Raw genomic sequence first — 21,021 nt, forward strand, 5'->3', positions numbered from 1 at the left:
TTTGAATGGAAAAGGGAAATAAAGGCTAAAACTATGTGGATAACTTTTTTCTTGCTCAGCTGAAAAATTTAAAAAACCCCATTGAATTGCAGAAGAATTTTGCAAAAAAATCCACCCATAGAAATTTTACTTTTAGTTGATTAAATTGTTTTACTTCTTTTGGTATGGATTTTGTAACATTATTTAAATTCCTTTAGCTTTGGGGACAGTTTTGAAGACAATGATGATATTAATCTGAAATGAATTAATGAAACTCACTAACACACAATTTTTCTGAAATAAAAAATCTAAACAATTTACTGACTAGTGGTCAGTGAAAAACTGTTCACCAAAAAATGTAGTTCCTGTAGTTCTTGCTAGTAAAGAAATACAAATTTTTTTAATATATTCTTCATTAACATTTCTTGGCAGCTTTCTATCCATGGTGATTAAATGCTTGATATTTTTATTAAGTGACTAACTGGAGATCTGATCTTCAAAGGGAACAATTTCATTTGTGCTTTCAACTTCCATAAACTCCCTGTGTTTATAAGCACAAGGGAATTCCAAAGACAGCCAAGGGTAAGGACCATGAAAGTCTATCTTCCACTTCACAGAGAAATCTTGGAATAGATTTTAGATCTATGCTGAAAATGTGACTTAGAATATGTCCTGTGGCATTACAGTATGACCCAAAAAGTCTTGGATGATTCCATACATCACATTAAGCACAAGAAATATTTTCTGGTGTTCTGCTGAGCTGCTTTCACTTCCTTGTACTTTTTTCCTCTGGAGTCATTTTGCAAACTGGTGGTAAAGTGATGCAGCCTTCAAAACACTGAGTCTATTTTGAGTTCTCCCTTCAAAGAGCACAAAGATGCATTAACGTACCACACACTGCCATGGCAAAGAAACAACCAACCCAAAGACTAGAAAGACTTTCCCTTGCTAGAAAGACCAAGCATATTTTACAAACATGTATTTTTATAATCTTATTTGCACTGATACAGTATAATTCCATAGACACATAGTGAATTTTGTTTGGTTTTCTTCTCTCTAGCTATGTTCACACTGTTGTTCCTTTCTGCTAGACAGTACTCCAAAGCACAGGTAATCCTGCTGGGCAATTGAGAAATTAAATTCTTTCCCATCAACTGAAGATCATAAAAAAGCCATTAAAATCCCTTCAGGATTTCCAGTTTGAATTCCCATCTGTAGACTTGAGCGCTGAGATGCTACTTGTTTTACTGCACTCTTGTACTAAGATACATAATGCTTGTCAAAGCCAATATTTGGCTTTCTCCTTTGCAGTTTGCCACTTCCTGGTTTCAGAAGAGTTCATGCTTTATGTCTTCCTTACACAACCCCTCCCTGTCTTGTATGTTCCTTTCTCTTTTGAAACTACAAAAAATCAGCTGCACTAGGCCAGGGCTTTGTGAAGCTCTGAAGTCAATTATACAGACTACATCAAAACACAGCTGGGGTGGGTGGGTAAGTTAAATATGTGAAAGAGTTTTTCTTTTGTAACACAACCACAGAGACAAAATAACTAAGGTGAGTTTAGCATTCAAGATTCCTTCCTTTTATTATGGGGCCTAGATATATGGACACAAATCTTTGAAATCATTCTTTGTAGAAGTAACTGGAGTATTTAAAGCTAGTTCAGCGAAGAAGCTGAACTAGGTGAGTAACGCATTAAACCAACAGCACCTCCATAACTTTCTGAATAATTAATTAACCTGGCCATCCACTCATCACTTAGGTATGAACGTGTGCATCTGGTGACATGATTTGATGCATCAGAAGAATCCAGTGGAATAGAAAAGCCAGTAGAAAGACAACTCTGAAAGTGAAGGCTGAGAAAGGCGGGGGTGAGGGAACAGAGACGTGTAATGTCTTAAACACTCCTATGGCTCAGGGAATCCTCATCACTCTTTTAAGAAAGGGTAACAAATCATCTGCAATTACTAGCAAAATGATGGGAGATCACTTAGTAAAAGGTGATGAGGGTTTGGTTTTGCTCCCCTCCCCAGCTTCCCATCAGAAACCTGCTAGGAGCCACAACAAAGAAGGAAAGAAACAATCTTCTTGTTGGTATCTAGAATACTGAAATTTAGCAAAACAGCTCTAAATCCTTAGCAAGGTGTTTTTGTGGGACTTAGGGTTGATCACATACAAGTTGTAGTAAAAGCAATTCCTTGGATGTAGACTTGCTCGTTGATACTCCAGGTTAGACATGTTAGGTAAGGAGGAGATGCATGCATGTCTTTTCCTTACAGAAATATAATGAGTATGAAGGATGTTCCCCACATCTCACAGGGAAGGCAGTTTTCTTTTCATGGCTAGAAAAAACCTCTGTGGCAGCAACTGCATTACTGCTGTATCTTCCAGGAGGCCTTGTCAAAATCTACATAAAGAGTAATTCTCTTGACCCTTTTCTGTCATATTTGCTGTAGTTTTGCTATATGACTATACTGATAGTGTGGACACTTTAAATGAACTACCAGTAGAGAAAGACCTGTTAGTCTGTAAAGCTGTGATCAATCAAAACTTTAGCCATCTCCTACAAAGGTAGGAATCCTCAATCCAGAAAAATAGTAATTTACAGAATTGCATGAGATGGGGTTTACAATGCATACAATTTCAAAGACAAGGCATTAATCTCTTTATAGTCCTATATGGATTTATCATTGTTACCTAATGCTCTTTGTGCATTGTTTTAATCCTGAAGCCTAAAGTTCACTATTTCGCTCTCTTTCTCAAAAGTTTTGACACATGACCAAAATGAAGACCTTTCATCTAAGAAAAGGGAGACATCTGAGCCATTAGGATACCCAGGAGGTTGGAAACATACCAAACTAGCAGGGACAATTTCCCTATCTAGGTGAGTGCAGACTGGAATGGACCCTGTCTGCCTCTCAGGAATAACTCCTATCGATCGTACTTCCATTAAGTGCAATGCCTTTGCTTACATGGACTTTGGCCACATCCAATTATAAAAGCAGCATTTTTTAACCTTCTTGCTGGAATATATGGGTAAATGTAGTTCTTACACTGAATAACAATGACAAGCCTAACTTAAAATATGAAAGGCAACAGCTTTAGTGACAGAGAATTTATGTTCTAAAATAATGCAAACTAACTGTTTGGCCTTTTATCAAAGTGAAGTAGTAGCAATTGATGTATATAATTTATGTCCACTTACTGGATCTCCTTATCTCCTTATCTCTGAAGCATTAAATCCTAGACCAGTGCTCAGTAAAACAGCTTCAATCCACTAATTCAAAAGAGCAGCAACTTCCACTTGATTTTCTCTCTCCTGTGGCTTGTTCCAAAGAATGGAGATCAATACTTGACCCTTTGACTTTGCACTTAAATGCCAGATAATTAAATTGTGTTATGCTGAAATGATGAAGTGATGAATTCTGGGGAGAGGAAGATGTATCTTAGCTATGTGTCATTTGCAAACCACACTGAAGTAGGACACTCAGCAAAGAAGGGAACTCTGAAGTTTAGTATAGTAGCCCTTTAATTACTGTATTTCTCTGATTTTTTTCTACTCAGCTCTATGAATGTAACAAAGAAGGGTGATTATTTAAATATCTATTGTGATTAGAAAATAAAAAGCCACTGTAAAAGAGCCTCTGAACACATCTAAGTATTACTGAATGATAAAACTAAATGGCAGTGATTTTTTTTTTTCCCATTTTTTTTCCTTTTCCATTTTAAATAAATATAGTTGAAAAGAATACTGGGGTTGAAAACCAAAAAAGTCGATGTGATAATCAGCAAATCTGACCTATTGCATCACCCCAGCAAAGGAATTTCAGCCTAGAATTCTTGCCTTGAGCCAAAAATTTATTGTTTAAGGGACTTATTTCATTCCTTTCATACAAAGATTGTGGCTTCAGCATAGGTCAGAAAAGTCTGGCCTCTTAAAACAGACTAACATTGATGAAGGTATGTGGGGTTTTTGTTCTTTTTCTGTCTTGTTGATGAGCCAATTCAAACCTTTTAAAGTGACAAGGGACTGGAGGAGGGCTCTCTAAATCCACATAATAATAAGCACTGTTTTTATTGAATGAGTCCAGTTAAAAGTTGAAAGGAATAAAGTGGCCCTCGATGAATGCATACACTGGACTAAGGCCTTGTTCAGTCACCTGAGGTCTCGTGTTACTCCTGTTGCAGCACGCTAGCAATGCTGATTCGTTGTCTGCTACAAGCTGATTTCAGCTGCACCACTCTCCCTCTTTTAGAGCAAACAAGGTGATTAATGACAGTGTTATCCAGACAGCAACTGAAGCCAAAAAAACAAACTCCCCAGACTTGATTCTTTCTCCTCCAGGAGGGAAAAATGTCCTTCTGATAGTGAAACAACATATCCAAATGTATCTACGGGGAAGGTGCAGTTAAGGTACAGAAGCAAAAGGTTTCCATTACAGGCTCCTGTCTGGATCCTTCCTGTGCTACTTCAGAATTGCTCAGTCTATTACCCAGCCTACTCTGCAAACCCTGAACGGCTCCAGATCAGACATTTGACTGTTAGCAGCTGCATGGGAGCCCTAGAGTATGACACTCCTTGGCATCCCACCCTTCTTCAGCCCATTCTTTACAGTGGACAGAAATATTACATTCTCACTATAGGACACTTGCAACTCTCCTTCCAACCTGAGAATTTCTCTTTGTGAAACCCAGGATTATGTGCGTCAACAGAGCTCACAGGCTCTCAAGTCATTCATTCTCAGTGGTGTGGTCATTGCAGAGAGGAATTATATATGTATGAATGAATGAACAAATAGGTATTCATAAGTAAAATGATAGGAACCAAAAATGGCACACAGTGACTTCTTAGTGTCATAACTTCTTTCACAAGATTCTTTTGCAAACATATCTCCATGGATAAAAACTTGAATATGAAGATGCTTATATTGCAAGAAGGCTTGAAATCAAACTGAAACTTCATAAACCATCCCTGTCTGTACAATGACTTGAGGAAAAACCTCTGCAGTGGCTTAGACTGCTTTCAATGAAAGTCTCTCTCACAAATTTTTAGTTGTCGTGGCTTTCAAAAAAATTTGCACAGTAATGTTCATGATCTCTGGTTAGACAATGGAAATGTTTTAAGTAGGAGAGCAATTAAATAGGTAATGACCAATTATATTAATCTGGTGTTAACCATGGGTGAATTCATGCTGAAATTGGGAAACTTTGGCTCCATGAGCTCTGCCCAGCAGTTGCATGAATAGCTGCAAAGAAGGAATCATATGATCTCATGAATCATTTTCTTCTGTGTTGACATACCAATGATTTTTTTATTATTCTATTCTACTAAAAACAGGATAATGCTTGTAAAAGCAAAGCTTATCAAATTAATGAAAGGTTATCCTGCTATGCAAAATAACAGACTAGAGGATTATTCTTCTAATCTGAGACCTGCACTTTATTTATCTGAGTTCTGGAAGACGCTGAATGTCATTTGCCTCCAACTGAAGTGCACATACTTTGGCATGAATAGACCTTGCGGGTAAGTTATGACATTTCATATGCACAGCAGCTCCCAGGATTTGGGGACAGGATGAGATTTCATTTTGCTAGAAGCCAAGCAAACAGAAGTTAGTGAAGTTGTCTTTGGCTGTAATTGTGAAATGTCTCCTTGTGAACTTTTGAACTGTTCAATCAAGAACATCACAGTAACACAGTGTGCCTGAAACATGGGCCTTCAGCATTTATAAGCACAGCTAAAGCTGTAAAGCTAAGTGAAAAATCTGAAACTCAGATTTTATTGCAACTGTATGGAAGAGAGAGGGAGTGGGATTTCCTGTTATTTTATTCTAATTCTGGGTGGATTGTTTGCCAGAGAGCAAGGTGGTGTTGAAGTAGTTTATGAGCAGCATCTGCCAATGGCCATATTGAGCATCCAGCTTCAGGGAACAGGCAGCTCTGGAAAGTAGTTTTATGGGCTGATAATCAAACACTAAATCTGTTGCTTGACACAAGGCAGCTACCATTCAAGATATGCATAAAACTATTGCACACACACCAAAAATTTCTGCCCAGATTGTTAAAACATCCTCCCTGTTTAAACCAGGCTTCAGGTTTTTTCGTATACAGTAGAGGAATTAGATCCTTTTGTAACAGTTGTAATGTTCTAAACTGCTCACTTTTAAAACAGGTCAGCTTTTTAGAAAAGTCAATTTGCGATTCAACATTCAACTCTCATCTCATTTATATGTCCTATTTTGTCAATACCTTCCCTGTTTATTTTGTATTTCCTTGAAGCCTCCTTCAACCACAGCTATATGAAAAGGAAAAAAAGAGCACCAGTTACATGCTCCTTTCCAGTTTCAGATTTTTTCAGTCTTCTCTATGTGTTAATACTTTAAACTACAAACATTTTAAGCATATAGCCGTCCAGGCCTCATTCTAATATTGAATCAGAAAACAAGGTTTTCAACACTTCTCTCCTAAACACCCAGGGTGTGACACAGCCTAAGTGTAGCTCAGCTGCTGTGACCCCTGTTTGATGCTGGTTTTGAGGACAGCTGCTGCAGGGTCTGAGGGAGTCAGCCCCACCAGCTGTGCCTGACGTGTGGGGTCACGATGTAGGAGAGAGGCCATGGCCAGTGCTGGAATTGAATGAATGGAGCATTTGCTGGATTGTGGAGGATCCGAGTCACAAGCCAATTATCTGAGCGTGACTCTGGATGTGAAACATAATTGAAAAGCTGAGATCTTACGTATTTCAAAGACATATTTCAAAGACAGCTTTGTCAAGGGCATCTTGAGATAGATTACATACATAACTCAAAAATAGAGAGGTGTTCTCAAAAAACTGTCTTACCATGGACTCACAAAGAGAAATTAACTGGAGTCCCTCTTTCATGAGCAATACTACTTTCACTACTTTTCTATCTCAAAGTAGTATTGAAAGAAACATCTATAGTATTTTAAAATTTACTAAAATATATATCATGGCCCCTTTAGCAGCTCTGTCTTCCCTTGCCTGCTACACCCATGTCTTTATTGCCTGCCTTTACAGAGCACTCTGTAAAGTTTTAAAACTCTGTTAAACTCAGTTACATCTCACTGCAGAATATGGTTTATACCTATGAATCATGCCAGAAGGGCTGCCCAGCAGTCACCATTTTCTCTGTAAGTATTTAAAAACATTATTGACATGGAAACCATTTCACCTTATGAGAGAATAATGATTCTTTATTAGAATAATAATAATAATTCTATGGGTCCATATATGTCATGTAAAAATTCAATAGCTGTAAATGTAGACAAGTTGTAGTAGAAAGATCCCAATTACTTCCCAAAACATAAATTCCTAGTGCCTCCAGCACATTTATTCCTTCTCTTCTACACTTGTTTAATTAAGTGTGCAGGTCTATTCTCAAACAGACCTGCTGTTCTGGGTGAGGAGAGGAAACCCACTGGCCTTTCTGGATTTTTGATGTGGAGCACCTGTTCCCTGTGTTTGCAGGAAATTAGCTGACCACACTTAACATGCCTGATGCACAGGGGCTAGTGAAGTACTCAAAAATACAGGAAATTATTGTGGCCAAATTTTTTCAGAAGATTCCTGGGATAGGGAAGTTCTATGAAATATAATAGGAATTGCACCATTACTAAGAATTTCTAAAATATATCAATGTCACATAAGTCTGCAGGCTAACTCCAAAACCTGATGCACAGGATATAATTTTTACTTTGAAAAAGATCACAGAAGTTCCCTGCTGTTCTTACTTCCATTTGGACTCTTGCTCAATTCAGTCCTTAATCTGAGAACCACAAAACGATTTGAACCTGATTTCCTGTCCATATTCCTAGCTCCTGAGCACAGCTCTGGCAACCATACGTCTTGGGCTGAGATTCAGGAATTACAGTATGCAGAACTGCAAGGTTCATAAACTTGAATAATAGGGAGGTTCTGATACAACAGACAGACTGTGAATAAACCCAAAGAAAACAGGAATTGCAGCTTCATGAGTTGGGGTGTTGTATCCTGACTTAGCTTTGAGGGATTGAGATGATCCAATTATTGCTGTTGCAGCTTGACATTGCCAAGCTTATTATTCCTCCCAAAAGACGTGATCCACAAACTACTTTGAACTTGATTTTCAGTCAATTGGTTGAAACTTGTTTCTACTTTCTTTTTAAAATTAGTTTTTACAGCTCAGTTTTAGAATTTGTGAATAATAGACAAATAAGAGAAAAACTTAAGTCTTAGAAAAAATAATTCCTCATGACACTGCACAAAACCAGGTATGCTTAGCATTCTTTTCAGAACAGAAATACCTCAACACTGTAAGGTTGTGTACACTGTGCTGTCTGCATGCTCATTGAGCTGTGTTTTATAATCAGAAGAGTCAAGCACAAGACTGACCTAGGAACTCAGGGCTGGTTTTATATTTTACAAAAAACTAGGTATTAAAAAATCCAAAGGTGGTCTGATTTCCAAGTGAGAAACAGCTGTGCAGTGAAAGTTGCTGTTGTTCTTACTGTGTTTGTGAAACCACAACAAATGTACTCAAATTCAAAACGTGTCACACAGTCATTCTTCATAAAGGGAATACCACAGACTTTATACTGCACAAATGTACAGCCTCTTTAGAACTATTTGATTGAGAAAACAGTTATGTGATAATTTGGATTTCTTTGCAAACAAGACTAGAACTCAGTTCCTCCACAGCATTCAAAGAAGAAAAACTATCAAGCACATCAACCACATCTGCTCCTTGTCTTTCTGTAAGAAATTCATCTAAACATCTAAGAAAGCAATTTGCATGCCAACACCAGAAAGATGTAGCTTATATCAAATGAGTTTGAATCTCTTGCAAACAACAGTGGTCACATCCAATTGACAGTTTATATGTATAATTTTTCCATGGATACTCTACACAAAGAACCAAAGTTGGCTCTTGGAAAGAAGCTTTAAGCAAACATTTGCACAGAAGTTCAGCAGAGGTACAGAATGTTTCTCCAAATTTATTAGTCTGTAATTCACCTGCAAATGCTAACTTTAGGAGCACAAACTGATAACATAACCTCAGAAAGCATAGCTTTTTCAAGAATTCATTACAAAAGCAAAGCACCAGCCAGATAACATTCTCTCAGAATGTTTTTCGTAACTTACATTCTTGATGGCAAAAAACAAATCTTAGTAATTTTTGCCTTAAAGACAAAAATTAATCTAGCAATTTGTACAGTCAAGTGCAGTAGTCTATTGCATGCAGAAATTAAATTATGTTCCTGTAAACAATCTGTAAGAACAGCAGTCAGAATTGTTTTTTACACTGAGAGGTGTTAGACTGAGAGGAGGGAAGTACTCAAATACTTATGAATCTATCAAACATAGCAAAAGGGGAGAACTAGGATTTTTTCATGTTATAGAGTCCTAAAACCTCAAGGAATTAACAGAAGCCTATTAACCATTTGAAATTATAGGGAAGACAAGAGGAAGTATCAAGCAAAAGGCATCAATTTAAAAGAGATGATTTTGTTTCGGTAAGGTCAGTGATATTGTTTTTTCCAGAGGCCATACTGCTCAGAAAAATCACCATCAGAAATGAAGAGAAAACCCTGAGTTCTACATGACTTTTCACCAGTAAGCATTGTTAGCAAAAAGTCTCTAAATTGTGTAGCCCTTCACCATGTAGGCCCTTTTGGTATAAGACGGGTGAGAGTTTATGCTTGGAGAGGAAAGCTGTATTTGCTTAGTCCACACTGCTTACTGGAAACAGCAGCCAATTCCAAATACTGCAGTAGGGTAAGAAGCAGAATCACAAAATGTTCTGTTCCTTTTGTTGTTGTTGTTTTCTTTTTTTTAAAAAAAACCACTCCTTTGGGGACTGACTGAAACGTTTCTTAAAAGATACTGGAGCTGAACATCTGTACTTTGACAAGCAGTGTTTAAAAGCTGTTTCTCATTACAGTTTTGTCTCTGCAGTATATAGTTAGAGCTTTGTCAATTATCACTTTAGTATAAGGTATCTGACAATTATGTTCCTAAACACATTTCATCTGTACATGTCCCAGTTATAGAAGTCTGGGACAAGGTTCATGGTAAAACATTTGTGCCAGCTGTTGTACAATATTTGCTTACATCAGTGAGCACAGCAAAGATAACATTGTAATCTGCCTGACCACTTCATCCTCTGAAAGCTACCAATGACACTTATTAATTAAAATGGCTCCCCAGAAATTAGACTGCTAAATTTGCACTCCAAACTCCAACAGGTGCTGGCTTAAATCACATTTTATTTGGTCAGTGAGGTGGTGCCCTTAATATTATCCTGCAGCCTGAAGGGAGATAGCAACCCAACAAAACTCAGTCAAGCTGAAGGAAAATGTGGGAAATTGGTGTAAATCTTTCAGCATGGTAATTACCTCGATCTAGTGTGATATCTCAACTCGTTTGCAGATGACAAGTTAAGAAAGCTGTGGAGTAGTGGAATGAATAATGACTGACGTTGTGTTCCCACAACTTTCGGCTAGTCTCCTGTTAAAGTTACTGTTTCAGACCCCCCACAAATCTGGCAGTAATTTGAAAACCTACCTTAGCAACAAAGTAAGGGATTCTCCAGGGCCCATAAATGCTGGGGGTTTTGGGCAGCGGGAGAATTCTCTCTCCACGTTCCACTACTTGAGCAACGCTGAGATAATCTCAAGTTGCAATGGCCCTATTGCCCTTTCAAAGCCTCAGCAGCACATGGAGGAGCAGAAGAATCAGAATTAGGGTTCACTAACAGTTATATTTTATTGTGCAAACCCACTTTTATGTGTATTATCAATGCAATGCTATATATATGCATATTATATTTGTGGGTGGTGGGTTAGGAAGAGGTTTCTTTCCAAATGAAACACAAAAGTCTGTGCTTAAAAAACGCTGTGTGTTTCCTTATTAGGGACACTGAGAGTTGGTATTTTGAAGGCAAGGGATAAGTGATTAGCTATTCTTACCTCATATTATACAATTTGAAGTACAACTGATTTTACTAAATTCACACCTAGCGTCTACTAAAATTAATAATCAGTAATTACAATTACTTTGTCTACATCTTTTCTGTCATTTGTAAAAAAAAACCAAACAAAAAAACAAAAAGCTTTTTGATATATTTCTTATAGGTCTGTTTATGCTAGTAACACTGTGTAGGGGCACCTATAAATTCCAAAGCATTTGCTTTTCTGGTTGCTTATATATTTGTTCATACATTTCTATTTAAGCTAGAATTTGGTTCCAAATGTCCAAGAAATTATTAAATGCTAGTGAGAAGAATTCAGTAGGTTTCAATGATGAAAGCTGGGGGAAATAGAAGGTGTAAATATGGTATATCTTCGCACAAAGGGGAAAAATGTATCAATGAGAATCTTGTCTGAAAGTAATCCTTTGAGGTATCTAAGAAATTCAGTTTTGTTTTGGCCATGTTAGGAGAATTTAGAAGACATATTTACAAATACATTCTGGATTTATTAGACAGTAAGGCTAAACATTCTATTGGCATTGCTTGTATAAACATATATTCAGCAAATTGAAGTTTCCAATGATTTTTAAGGTGCTTTCAGTGCTCTGTGAAGAGTTTCACGTGCATAGGAAGGCTGCATACAATTCACATAGGACTTGGAAAATATATCAATCACCAGAACAATCAAAAACTGTCACAGCCCTCATGTATTAATGCTCATCTGCAGTCCTTCTGCTGGCATTTAAAAGAGATTGTAAATTAAAATTCAGTAAGCCCCTACATATAAATAACAAAAATTAGTCCGTGGTTCTGTGAGGTTTTAGCAGCATCTTTGTTCTATTCGTTATGGCAGAATAAGGCCTAAATTACTAGATTAAGAACATAGGAAAGCACAATATTTAACTGTGAGGTTTGCAAGAATGTAAAATAGTCTCTAAAATCCCAGTGTAGTATGTAAATTTATACCAATGTAATTTCATTTATTTATCTCGAAACAGCAAAATAAATAATTCCCTGATCTATTAACAAACAGCTCATCATTTCACAAAAAAATTTGCAGGAAACATCTGAAAATGTACTAATCCTTCTCAGCTGGCTCCATTATAAATTCCTCCAGTGGAAATACTGACAGCTGTTTACTTTAAAAAGCTCAATACATCCCTTCTGGCTGCTGTACCTCACCTGATCTTATTCTGGCAGAGTTAGCATTTCTGCTGTTCTCCTTTACCAGCTTTAAAAGCTACTGTTGCAGGCAGTAAGGACATAACCAGCATGCCCATCCTGCTTGGGTATTTACTGTCAAGGTTTATTCTAGCAAGGCAGATGGAAAGATGTGAAACATGCAGCAGTAACACTGCTCTTTCATATGATTTTTTAAAGTTCCTCTATTCCAAAATCTCTTATAACCAAATTATAGAGAGTGGTCTGGTAGAAATGTAACGTGCAATAAATCTAAGATAGCTTATTGATCCATTGATCTGCAACATCAGCAAATACCCAGTCCCCAGTATTTTGCCTGTATTTCCTGAAAGCCCTGCGAAAGGACTGTAAGTGATTACAGCAAATCTTTTCCTTGCACTAGAGGTCATTTCAGGATATGCTTACTTTAATACCATTTGACTTGCGCCAAGTTCCTGGTTAGTAAATGCTTTTTATGTTAAGGCTGCAAAAAAGCTTCCGAGGTCGTTTTTCTAGAAGTAACCACAACGGTGGCACTCTGAACTTTTAAAAATTTTTCGTTTATATTAAGTGGAGGCCCTGTAAGATCTGCTGAATCTGCAAGACCTGAAAAATACAGGATATGTGTGTCTGACTTCAGTGCCTGCACTTAAATAACCCACATTGTCTAGCTATTGTTAAACCGAACACAGCAAGATAATGATCTCACTGCCCATGCAAATCTACCTCATAAAAGCCAAGTGGGTAACAAAGGGAAAAAAGTATACCTATAGAAATTCTACAGAAAGGACCCTTCAAAAGTTGTCCTGCATTTGAACAGCAGAGTATTTTTTTGGCTCTGTCAGCACCAACTTCCAGACAGCTGATCCAAGATTGGAAGGGGGTGGGGGGAAGTTGGAACGTGCTTAACTTAAAAAACAGAACTAGAAACCACATGTCCAATATAAACAAGTTCCAGGTTTCTGCTCTTGGACGTGCCATAACCATGTTCAGCCAGACAATAACACAATGGAACAGTTGTGTTTTAAATGGTTAAAGGTGCCTTCTTTTCAGATGGAATCCAATTGTGAGTTTGTTTCATAAGGAATTCCAGTTTAGCAAAAGGTTTGTTTATGCAAAACTTCTGTCACATACACTTTCCAGTGTCTTGCAGAGAAAGGCTACTGCAGAAAAGTCTTCTGCAGATCATTCTGAAAACTCTTGTTTGTCCATAGGGCTGTGATTAATTTCTAATACAAGCACAGCAATCAATTGCAACTGTCCATTCATTAAAAACCTTGCTTGCCAGTTTACTCCCAACTGTTTGTAAGACCTAGGTCTTGTCACTGAGAAGGAAAGTGTCCTACCACCAGTGTCTAGGAAAAGGAAAACAACTGGAGGGTTATCCATCTTCGATACTTTCAATAGTAACAGGTTTCATTACACTGGACCTAAGCCCCACTTCCACGCTAAAAGAAAAATGGCTTGTGAAAAGAGAAGTCTGTGATGTTTCTGATTTTTCATTAGACACATATTTGTAACAGTGATAAGTACAGTTTTACTTTAATGTTTTTTAGCTAAAATACCTAAATTCTGTTGTTACCAGAAACTTCATTTCTGTGTCTTATGCGTGATTAATATCTCCACAAAGATTGGGGAGAAAGAGGGGGGAAAAGGAAATAAAGGGAAATCCTTCACAGAGAAACCTGTATAACCATCAGGAGAGGTAGTTTCCCCTAACAGCTAATATTAATCAAGTGTGTGGTAAATACAGATATCATCCAGCTGGATTCTCCATCCAACTAATTTAGCCCTAACTCTTTTGCACTGAATTAACTGAATCTTACTATTCAGTCTTGAAGCAGTCAAGTAAAAGGAGTGAGTAGGAGTAGTTCTACTTTTCTTCCTAACTTCAGCTCCCTTTGAAACATGTTTTAAAATTTGCTTATTTCTTAAAAAGTTTATGCCCTGTGTTTATTTGAAAGACTTTAACATTAAGAAACTTAGAGCATATATATTTTTTTTTATCTTCAATGAACACATATTGTTTGATCCAGGCTTAAATTCAATACTTTTAAATAAGAACTATAGTCTTGAGAATTGCATTGTAGGGTGAGGACTCTCGCAGGGCTTTGAGGGAAGCTGTTCTCTGTTTTCTGACTTTTGTTTATGTGTTGAAATTTTCTTAGAGGAAGTAAGAAAGGAGTTGCAGAGCTGTTTCAGAGGAAACACAAACAATGCTCTGAAAATCCGTATTGTCTTAAAAAAATATAGGCTTACTAAAAGAGTTAAGATTATTAGTTTTCAGAAAAAAAGTAGCTGGCTCCTGAAGCTCTTAAAACTGAGAAAGCTTATGCCTTAGGCCGGAAGGACAACTTATTTTGTGAGGCTGCTATCTGAATCTGTCCAGAAGCCACCATTTGGGCCCATCTCAGAAATAAAACCTTAGAGAAAATGCTTTGATGCACTCAGCAAAGTAAGGAGGTGGAAGGCACTTAAGGGACACAACAGCCCAGAGGCACCTTGCAGCTTTTGGATAATCTGGGTGTATGCTAATGAGACTGAAGGAAGCATAGCCTGTGCATTTAACACAAGAAATCAAACCCAGGAGGCCCAATATGCAGAGGGACAAATTCATTTAGTCTGTCCTTTCGCCTTTGGGAAATCTGTGTTGGGGAAAGGCCTTTTCAATTTCCTCTGGCATCCTGCTCAGAGGAGCTGCAGCTCCCTGTAAGTCCTGGTATGCAGAGCAGCCAAACTGGAAGCTCAGGAGGATGGATGGATTGAAGCACCAGCACCAGTCAATTCATCCTGCTTTACACAAGGACTGTCTGCAGTCCTGCTTTGCACTGAAGGCCTTAGATTGGGTTTCTTCCCTTGTTATCTTTTCCTGCAAATCTTCACCAATACTGCCCACCTGTTACACACATACATATTCAAGAGTCACTGTGTGCCTAGAAACAAGCTAAAAGAAACCCAGCCAGATCCAGTCCACGGGGTTTTACTTAACTAGATATGTTTCTGGTAATTGCCAGGTGCTAAAATGGAAGATAAAGTTTATTTATATGATAGAAAAACTTGCTTCTTACATTAATTGGTTTCTACACACATGGATAGCATCTTGATTCAGAACTTTAAGGGAAGCTGTGCTTTACTGTTTTGTTTTGAATTAACATAATGTGAGCAAATTAGACTTACTAGAACTGAAAGTGAAGTCCAAAGCCCTATTTAAAATGGATTATTTATACTTTATATAAAGGCCTCTTTACCAGCTTGAACACAGGACATATACTATTCTTGTTTGTCCAACCTGTTATGCTCTTGTCATACTCATCACAGTGAGGTCTGATTGCTTTATTCTCAAATTGTTTTCAACTATCAGTTACATTATTAAATTCTCCATCTTCACATATACCAGCTACAAAGTCAACAGAGAAATTTTGTCTAGGGAAACAAGATATTACAATTGATGGGTAAAAAAGGGTACATAAGCTAAAAAAGAACTTTTTTTTCATACAGGCTCATTAGTGTATGAAATGTAGTGTCTCAAATATGTGATTATAGAGATTTAATGTAAAGAAATGAAAATGAGTTGGTCTTTTCTACCTATTTCAATCCAGCTAATGGATAAAGGTTAGAATAAAAAGAACAACAAATGCCAAATAATGTATCTACCACAACTGCAAGGTTAAGCAGGCAAAACACATAGCTGCCCAAGCTCATTCTGCCAGCTAGAGATCGACAAAGGTCTTCATCACTTTCTCTTGGATGAGCCCTAACCTGACATGTACGTGTGAGGATAATGTAATTAGGCCTTTTCTTCTTTCTGTGCTTCGACAGCCACATAGAGCTGGTTTAGCAACAGTGCAGAGGAGCTACTGTTAAGCCACATGGCCCCTAAGTTGGTTTTGCTGCAAGACTAAGACTCCTGGCTGAGACTGGTGCCCACTTCTCCTTAGCTTCTGCTAATTTGTGCAGATTCATTTAATTCTGATGACTGACTGAAAAGCTGTTTCAGTGTTATAATGTGCTGCTTAGTGCTTAGAACTAGTAAGTTTAGAAGGACAGTTCAATGGAGTTAAATGAAGGTTTATTTTGTGCTTTCTCTGCATTCATGATGGTGATGGTGTGCTAATGGAGATGGCTAAAAGCTTGCGACTGTCACAATGATGTGGTGGGGAGCTGCAATACATAGGATTCTTGTGAGTCCTGCCCAAGATCCCATAATTTTTCTCTGTGTATAGATTTGTAATAAAATGCAATAAGCTGGGACTCTCTACAGCCTCTCAGAACACAGTGGTCCAGGACAAGGCTTTCTAAGATTGCAGCCTGGTGATTGCTATTAGGCATTGTACAGTCTCCCTTTTACCACTGGTTCATCAAGAGACTAACTGGTTTCCAGTAATTCCAGAAAATTTCACCTTTGTGCTGAAAACCTGTTTCGACAAGGGGGGACTCTGTCATGTGAATTATTTATTTGATTTTTTTGCAAGTCCTTTGTGTTTAGAAATTTTCTCCATGGAGAGGATTTTTCAATCTGTGTATCAGTAAAACCTCTTGTATCAGTGGTGTCAGTATAGCTTAGGACAAACAGGGGTGCTGCCTCTGTGGACCAGAACAGAGCTTTCAAGATCCATGGGAGGCTTAGTGGAAAAGTATTTGGACTTGATAACTACCCACTGACACTAAATATAACCTTCTGGTAAATATTAAAACTTCAAGGGCTTTGTGGCTGGTGATCATGTTGAACTCCAGGACATTCAGTGAGAGACTAGAGTGGAAAACATAAACATGAAAAGAATCATAGGGGGATGGGAACTTTGAAAGTTGGTGTAGAGAAAAGAGTAGATTTCGGTGAAAAGTTTTTTTGCCTGGTTCAAGGGTTTTCAGTGTAATAAAGGTGAAGTATTCATAAGGCTGAGACAGGGTAACAAGTAGTGTACCAAAAAAGCACACAAGAAACTGTGGATTTCTCCAGCACATATTGTCCAAATAGGAGTACTAAAAAACACTGTACCACTGAGTAAAGGACAAAAAGCAGATGCTCTTGGCATTTCCATCTTGGTTCTTCTGCTTTAAGTAGGAGAATTAGCATCATCTGCACTATGGTTTTTACTTTCTGTATTTAAGCTCTGATATCTGGCTATAAGAAGGATTTCACATAGCTGTTTTCCAAACAGCTGGAAAATAGCACCAGCTCTCAGTCCCTATCAATGTGGGCTGGATTTGGTGCTATAGTACTTGGAAGGCTCTGTATCTCTTTGACATAAGCTCAAGGATCTGGTCTATCCTTCCTCGAACCATGCAAAGCAAAGCCTTTACTTTCTCAGCACAGTAGCAGACAAGGACAAGCCAGTTTCTAAAGCAGACCATAAACCGTTCTTTTTCAAGTATCTCTTGCATGATCATCAGTTATCTTCTAGCCTGCAGTGCTCTTCTCAGCCTTCAGGTCACCCCTAAATACCAGCTCATCTAGTCATACAGCACATGGAAGAAGTTTTGCTCCATTGCAGAGGTTTTGACTGTTCTTAGCAAACAGGTTTGGGCCTTATTTGGATAGCTGTTTAAAGCAGCTTCCATGTGTACCTGGGGTACTTTCACCATTGCTCTGTGATGTGGATAGCCATCACCCTATTTATCTGACAATTGGGCAGACTGATTTGTTACTTAACTAGTTCAGGATGACTAGAAAGCAGGAGACCCAAAGCCCTTGTTCTAAAGCCGTAAAACACCATTACGGGTTTTGTAAGAACAAATATTTACCAGTCCTGGAAGTGATCACTTTTTCTGTTAGTTTAACTCTTATTGTTTTACAAACTTTTTTCAAGGTTGTCACAATTTTTTTAAAGATAGAAAAAAATTTAAACACCTTAGGAAACATTCTGCAAGGAGAATAAGAGGCATTTAAGCCTGTTTAAAACTCAATCCAAACAGAGACGGACCTGTTGCCAGTGAGGAGGGAAACTTGGCAGCTTTGCTTAAAGCTTCCCACACAGACACTGGAGACGAAAGAAAACAAAGAAGCTGTAGTCCCCGAGGGTCCTGCCACTCCCTGGGCAAAAACAGTCCCTTCCCTGCTTTTCCTTTAGCTCTCAGACACACGTGCTCTCTTACTGCCATTAGCTACAGCAGTAGCCAACTGAGCCCTACAGTCCTGGAAAAAATACAGGAAATGAAGAGTTAAGAAAAAAAAAAAAAGGAAAAGAGGAAAAAAAAGAGAACCTGGAGCCAAGCCAGCGTCCCCGAATGACTCCACTCCGCCGGCAGCCTGGAGCGACACTCCCCGCCGGCCCTGCCCTCCCTCCTCTCCCCGCAGGGACGGCACGCCAAACCCTCCTCTCTTTATCCGGGGCTGGAGTTCCCCTTCTTGGTCTTTGGTTGGTTTGGAAACCCAGAAACGTTACTAAATTTATCTTTCGCTTTCAGGACAATGGCAAATGCCAGCAACAGGAATGCAAAAGAACTGAAAATTAATGGAGACAATTCCCTGCAAGCCAAGTGGAAACACCTTTTCTGTGTAACTCCCAAGGCGGCAAAAAGCAGTTACACAGTGCAAAGCAGGACAGGCTGCCTGGGGTGCCAGGAACACGCTGTTCCTTTGGCTGTGTGCCACAGGGAATTGTCCATCCATATGCTCAGATTTGATGGGGCTTTCTTCTCTCCCACAGAGAGCAAAGCATACCGTCAAATTCGAATGGCTCTTACTTTATCTCAAGAAGGCAACAGGAAAAGCTGAAGGCACACTGAAAGCAGGGCCAGCATGGGTGAGGCTGACACCTCAGAGCTAAAACTGCTCAGGAGTTACGTCATGTTTAGTTCTGAGGATCTCTTTCTTACTGCTCTTTTTAAGAGAACTGACCATACATCTTAGTAAACTAATTTGCCATCTGAAATTATTCAGTGGAACATCTTGCACAAGTCTGCTCTAGTCAGTGTGGTGCCTCAACACATGTGATATGATTGGTGCCTTCAGCAGAGACTGATCTCCTCAATTCTTGGTGTCCCCTGTCTGTCTGGAAGCCATCCTGTTTCCCAGCACCAGGCAGAGGCGTGAGGTGTGGCAAGTCATGGGGCCTATTTCAAGATGGCCCTCCTAATACTTTCAGTACAACTTTCTCAACGCTTGACAACTTCCACTTTTTCTGTGGGTGTGTCTCATAAACTACAGTAGCAACAAAAAAGTGCTCAGCCTACACCAAGTAAGCACTTGAACACTCATAAGTACAAGATACTGGTTGCATTCAAATATTTTTTTCTTTTGAATTCAGTTTTACCCAGCTGCCAAAAGCGTTTTAGACACTGCCCATATCCCCCTCTCTCCTCACTCATGGTGTCTCCTTGTGACTTGTGTTCAGCCTCTCATCTACCTTCTGCTTACTCTAGCTTTCACAAAGTGTCTGCTAAAGAAAGAAACAGATACACAGCCATGTAGGTGCCTCTAGAACATTTAATTTTAAAATATCAAGAATATTGATACTTGCAGGGGAAGTGATAAGCTGGTATAAAGAGAGGGACTGGAGCACAGAGTAGGAAAAACAGGGAGGTAAGAAGTACTGGAAAGGGAAGCAGAAGACACACAGAACAAGAAGGCCAGCAGCTAAAAATTACAGCTTGGTACAATCCGCACAGATGACCCGCATGCCGTTCCCTGTGACATTAATAAAAAAGGGCAACATTAGCTTTGAATCTATGCCCAGTAAGGGTTTACTCCCAGAGGGGTTTTTTGTTGTTTGGTTTTCCCGAGCTTGAGTTCCGAGAGGTGAAACCATAACAGTGGCCAAATAAAAGTTTGTTTGGTTTTGTTTTTCATTTTAATTACCAAGCTGTAACAAATAAATCTCTGGCTGGATTGTAACTAACCTGTATGGGTCCTTAGATGAGCTTTAAGATGGGAAGATTTGCCATAAACTTTTTCACACCCCACATAGTGGCATTTGTGCTTTTTCTGGGGTGATCCAGGGTCAGTCCAGCTTCTTATGCGTTTGTTCTTTTGTCTGGGGCTTGGCTCAGTTACTGCAGCCAGGCTAGTAGGTGTGGCTGCTCTTTCTCCTCCATGCTTACCAGCTGAAGACAGACTTTCTTCCCCAAACTCCTCAGAAGCAATAGAAATGTGTATTTGTTCTGTTAAATCAAGTGTCTCTGTTTTTTCCGTCCTTAGAGCAGGTGAGTTTGGGACGTGCTGGTTCAGATCTGCTAAAATGCTAGCTACCACAAGTAATGATGATCCATTGTCTTTCCCGGTTTCTCTGACTTCCCGTCTATCTTCTCCATTGGATGAAGGAAGTATTGCTGCATCAGGTTGGGGATCAGGATCCCCTTTGGGACTATGGATAACAGCACGACTTGACATTGAAACAAGGCACTCTGCTGCAAAATGATCCACGTATGCTGCTGTTGCCATTTTTCATAAGTTTAAAAAGAAATCCAAACAGACGAAGACAAAAAAAAAAAAAAAAAAAAAGGGGAAAAACAGACCCAACACAACAGCGCTCTTTCCCTTTCTAAAAAGATTACGCAAGCAGACTTTTCCCTCCCTTATTTCTTAGGATCGGTTTGTAGGAGTAAAGGCTGATTTAGCAGCCATCAAACCCACACTTTGTTCGTGACGATCACACCCAGCTTGTCACTAAATCGAAAAAGCGTTGGCGGTCCAGTGGAAGAGAAAAAGAACAGCAGATAGATCCTGGCACTGGCAGCTTGTTGCTCGCAGTATGGATTAATGTCGTTTTCTCAAGAAGGCAATGAGCTGGCGATGCGGTCTCGCAGCCCTCCCATCGCGCTGTGACAGCGGACCCGGCGCTCCCCGTTATCGCTGCCCGGAGCCGCCCGGAGCCCGCGGGGCGTGGCCTGGGGAAACATCTGGCCGTGACGTCAGCGCGGGGCCGCAGCCCGCGCCGGCAGGTGGGCGGTGCGC

General features: G+C 39.1%; 1 protein-coding gene across 1 annotated transcript in view; it reads right to left on the minus strand.

Annotated features, from left to right (window-relative positions):
* The window catches only part of KLF13 (Kruppel like factor 13), a 33,563-nt gene extending 12,617 nt beyond the window's left edge, over positions 1–20,946 (minus strand). Inside the window, exon 1 of the mRNA XM_015639013.3 lies at positions 19,968–20,946. Within this exon, the coding sequence (XP_015494499.1) occupies positions 19,968–20,508 (541 nt within the window). The 5' untranslated portion in view covers positions 20,509–20,946. The remainder of the gene's footprint in view (positions 1–19,967) is intronic.
* Positions 20,947–21,021: the final 75 nt, after the last annotated feature.

The sequence above is a fragment of the Parus major genome, chromosome 10 (genome assembly GCF_001522545.3).
Source record: "Parus major isolate Abel chromosome 10, Parus_major1.1, whole genome shotgun sequence".
In the NCBI taxonomy this organism is placed as follows: Eukaryota; Metazoa; Chordata; class Aves; order Passeriformes; family Paridae; genus Parus; species Parus major.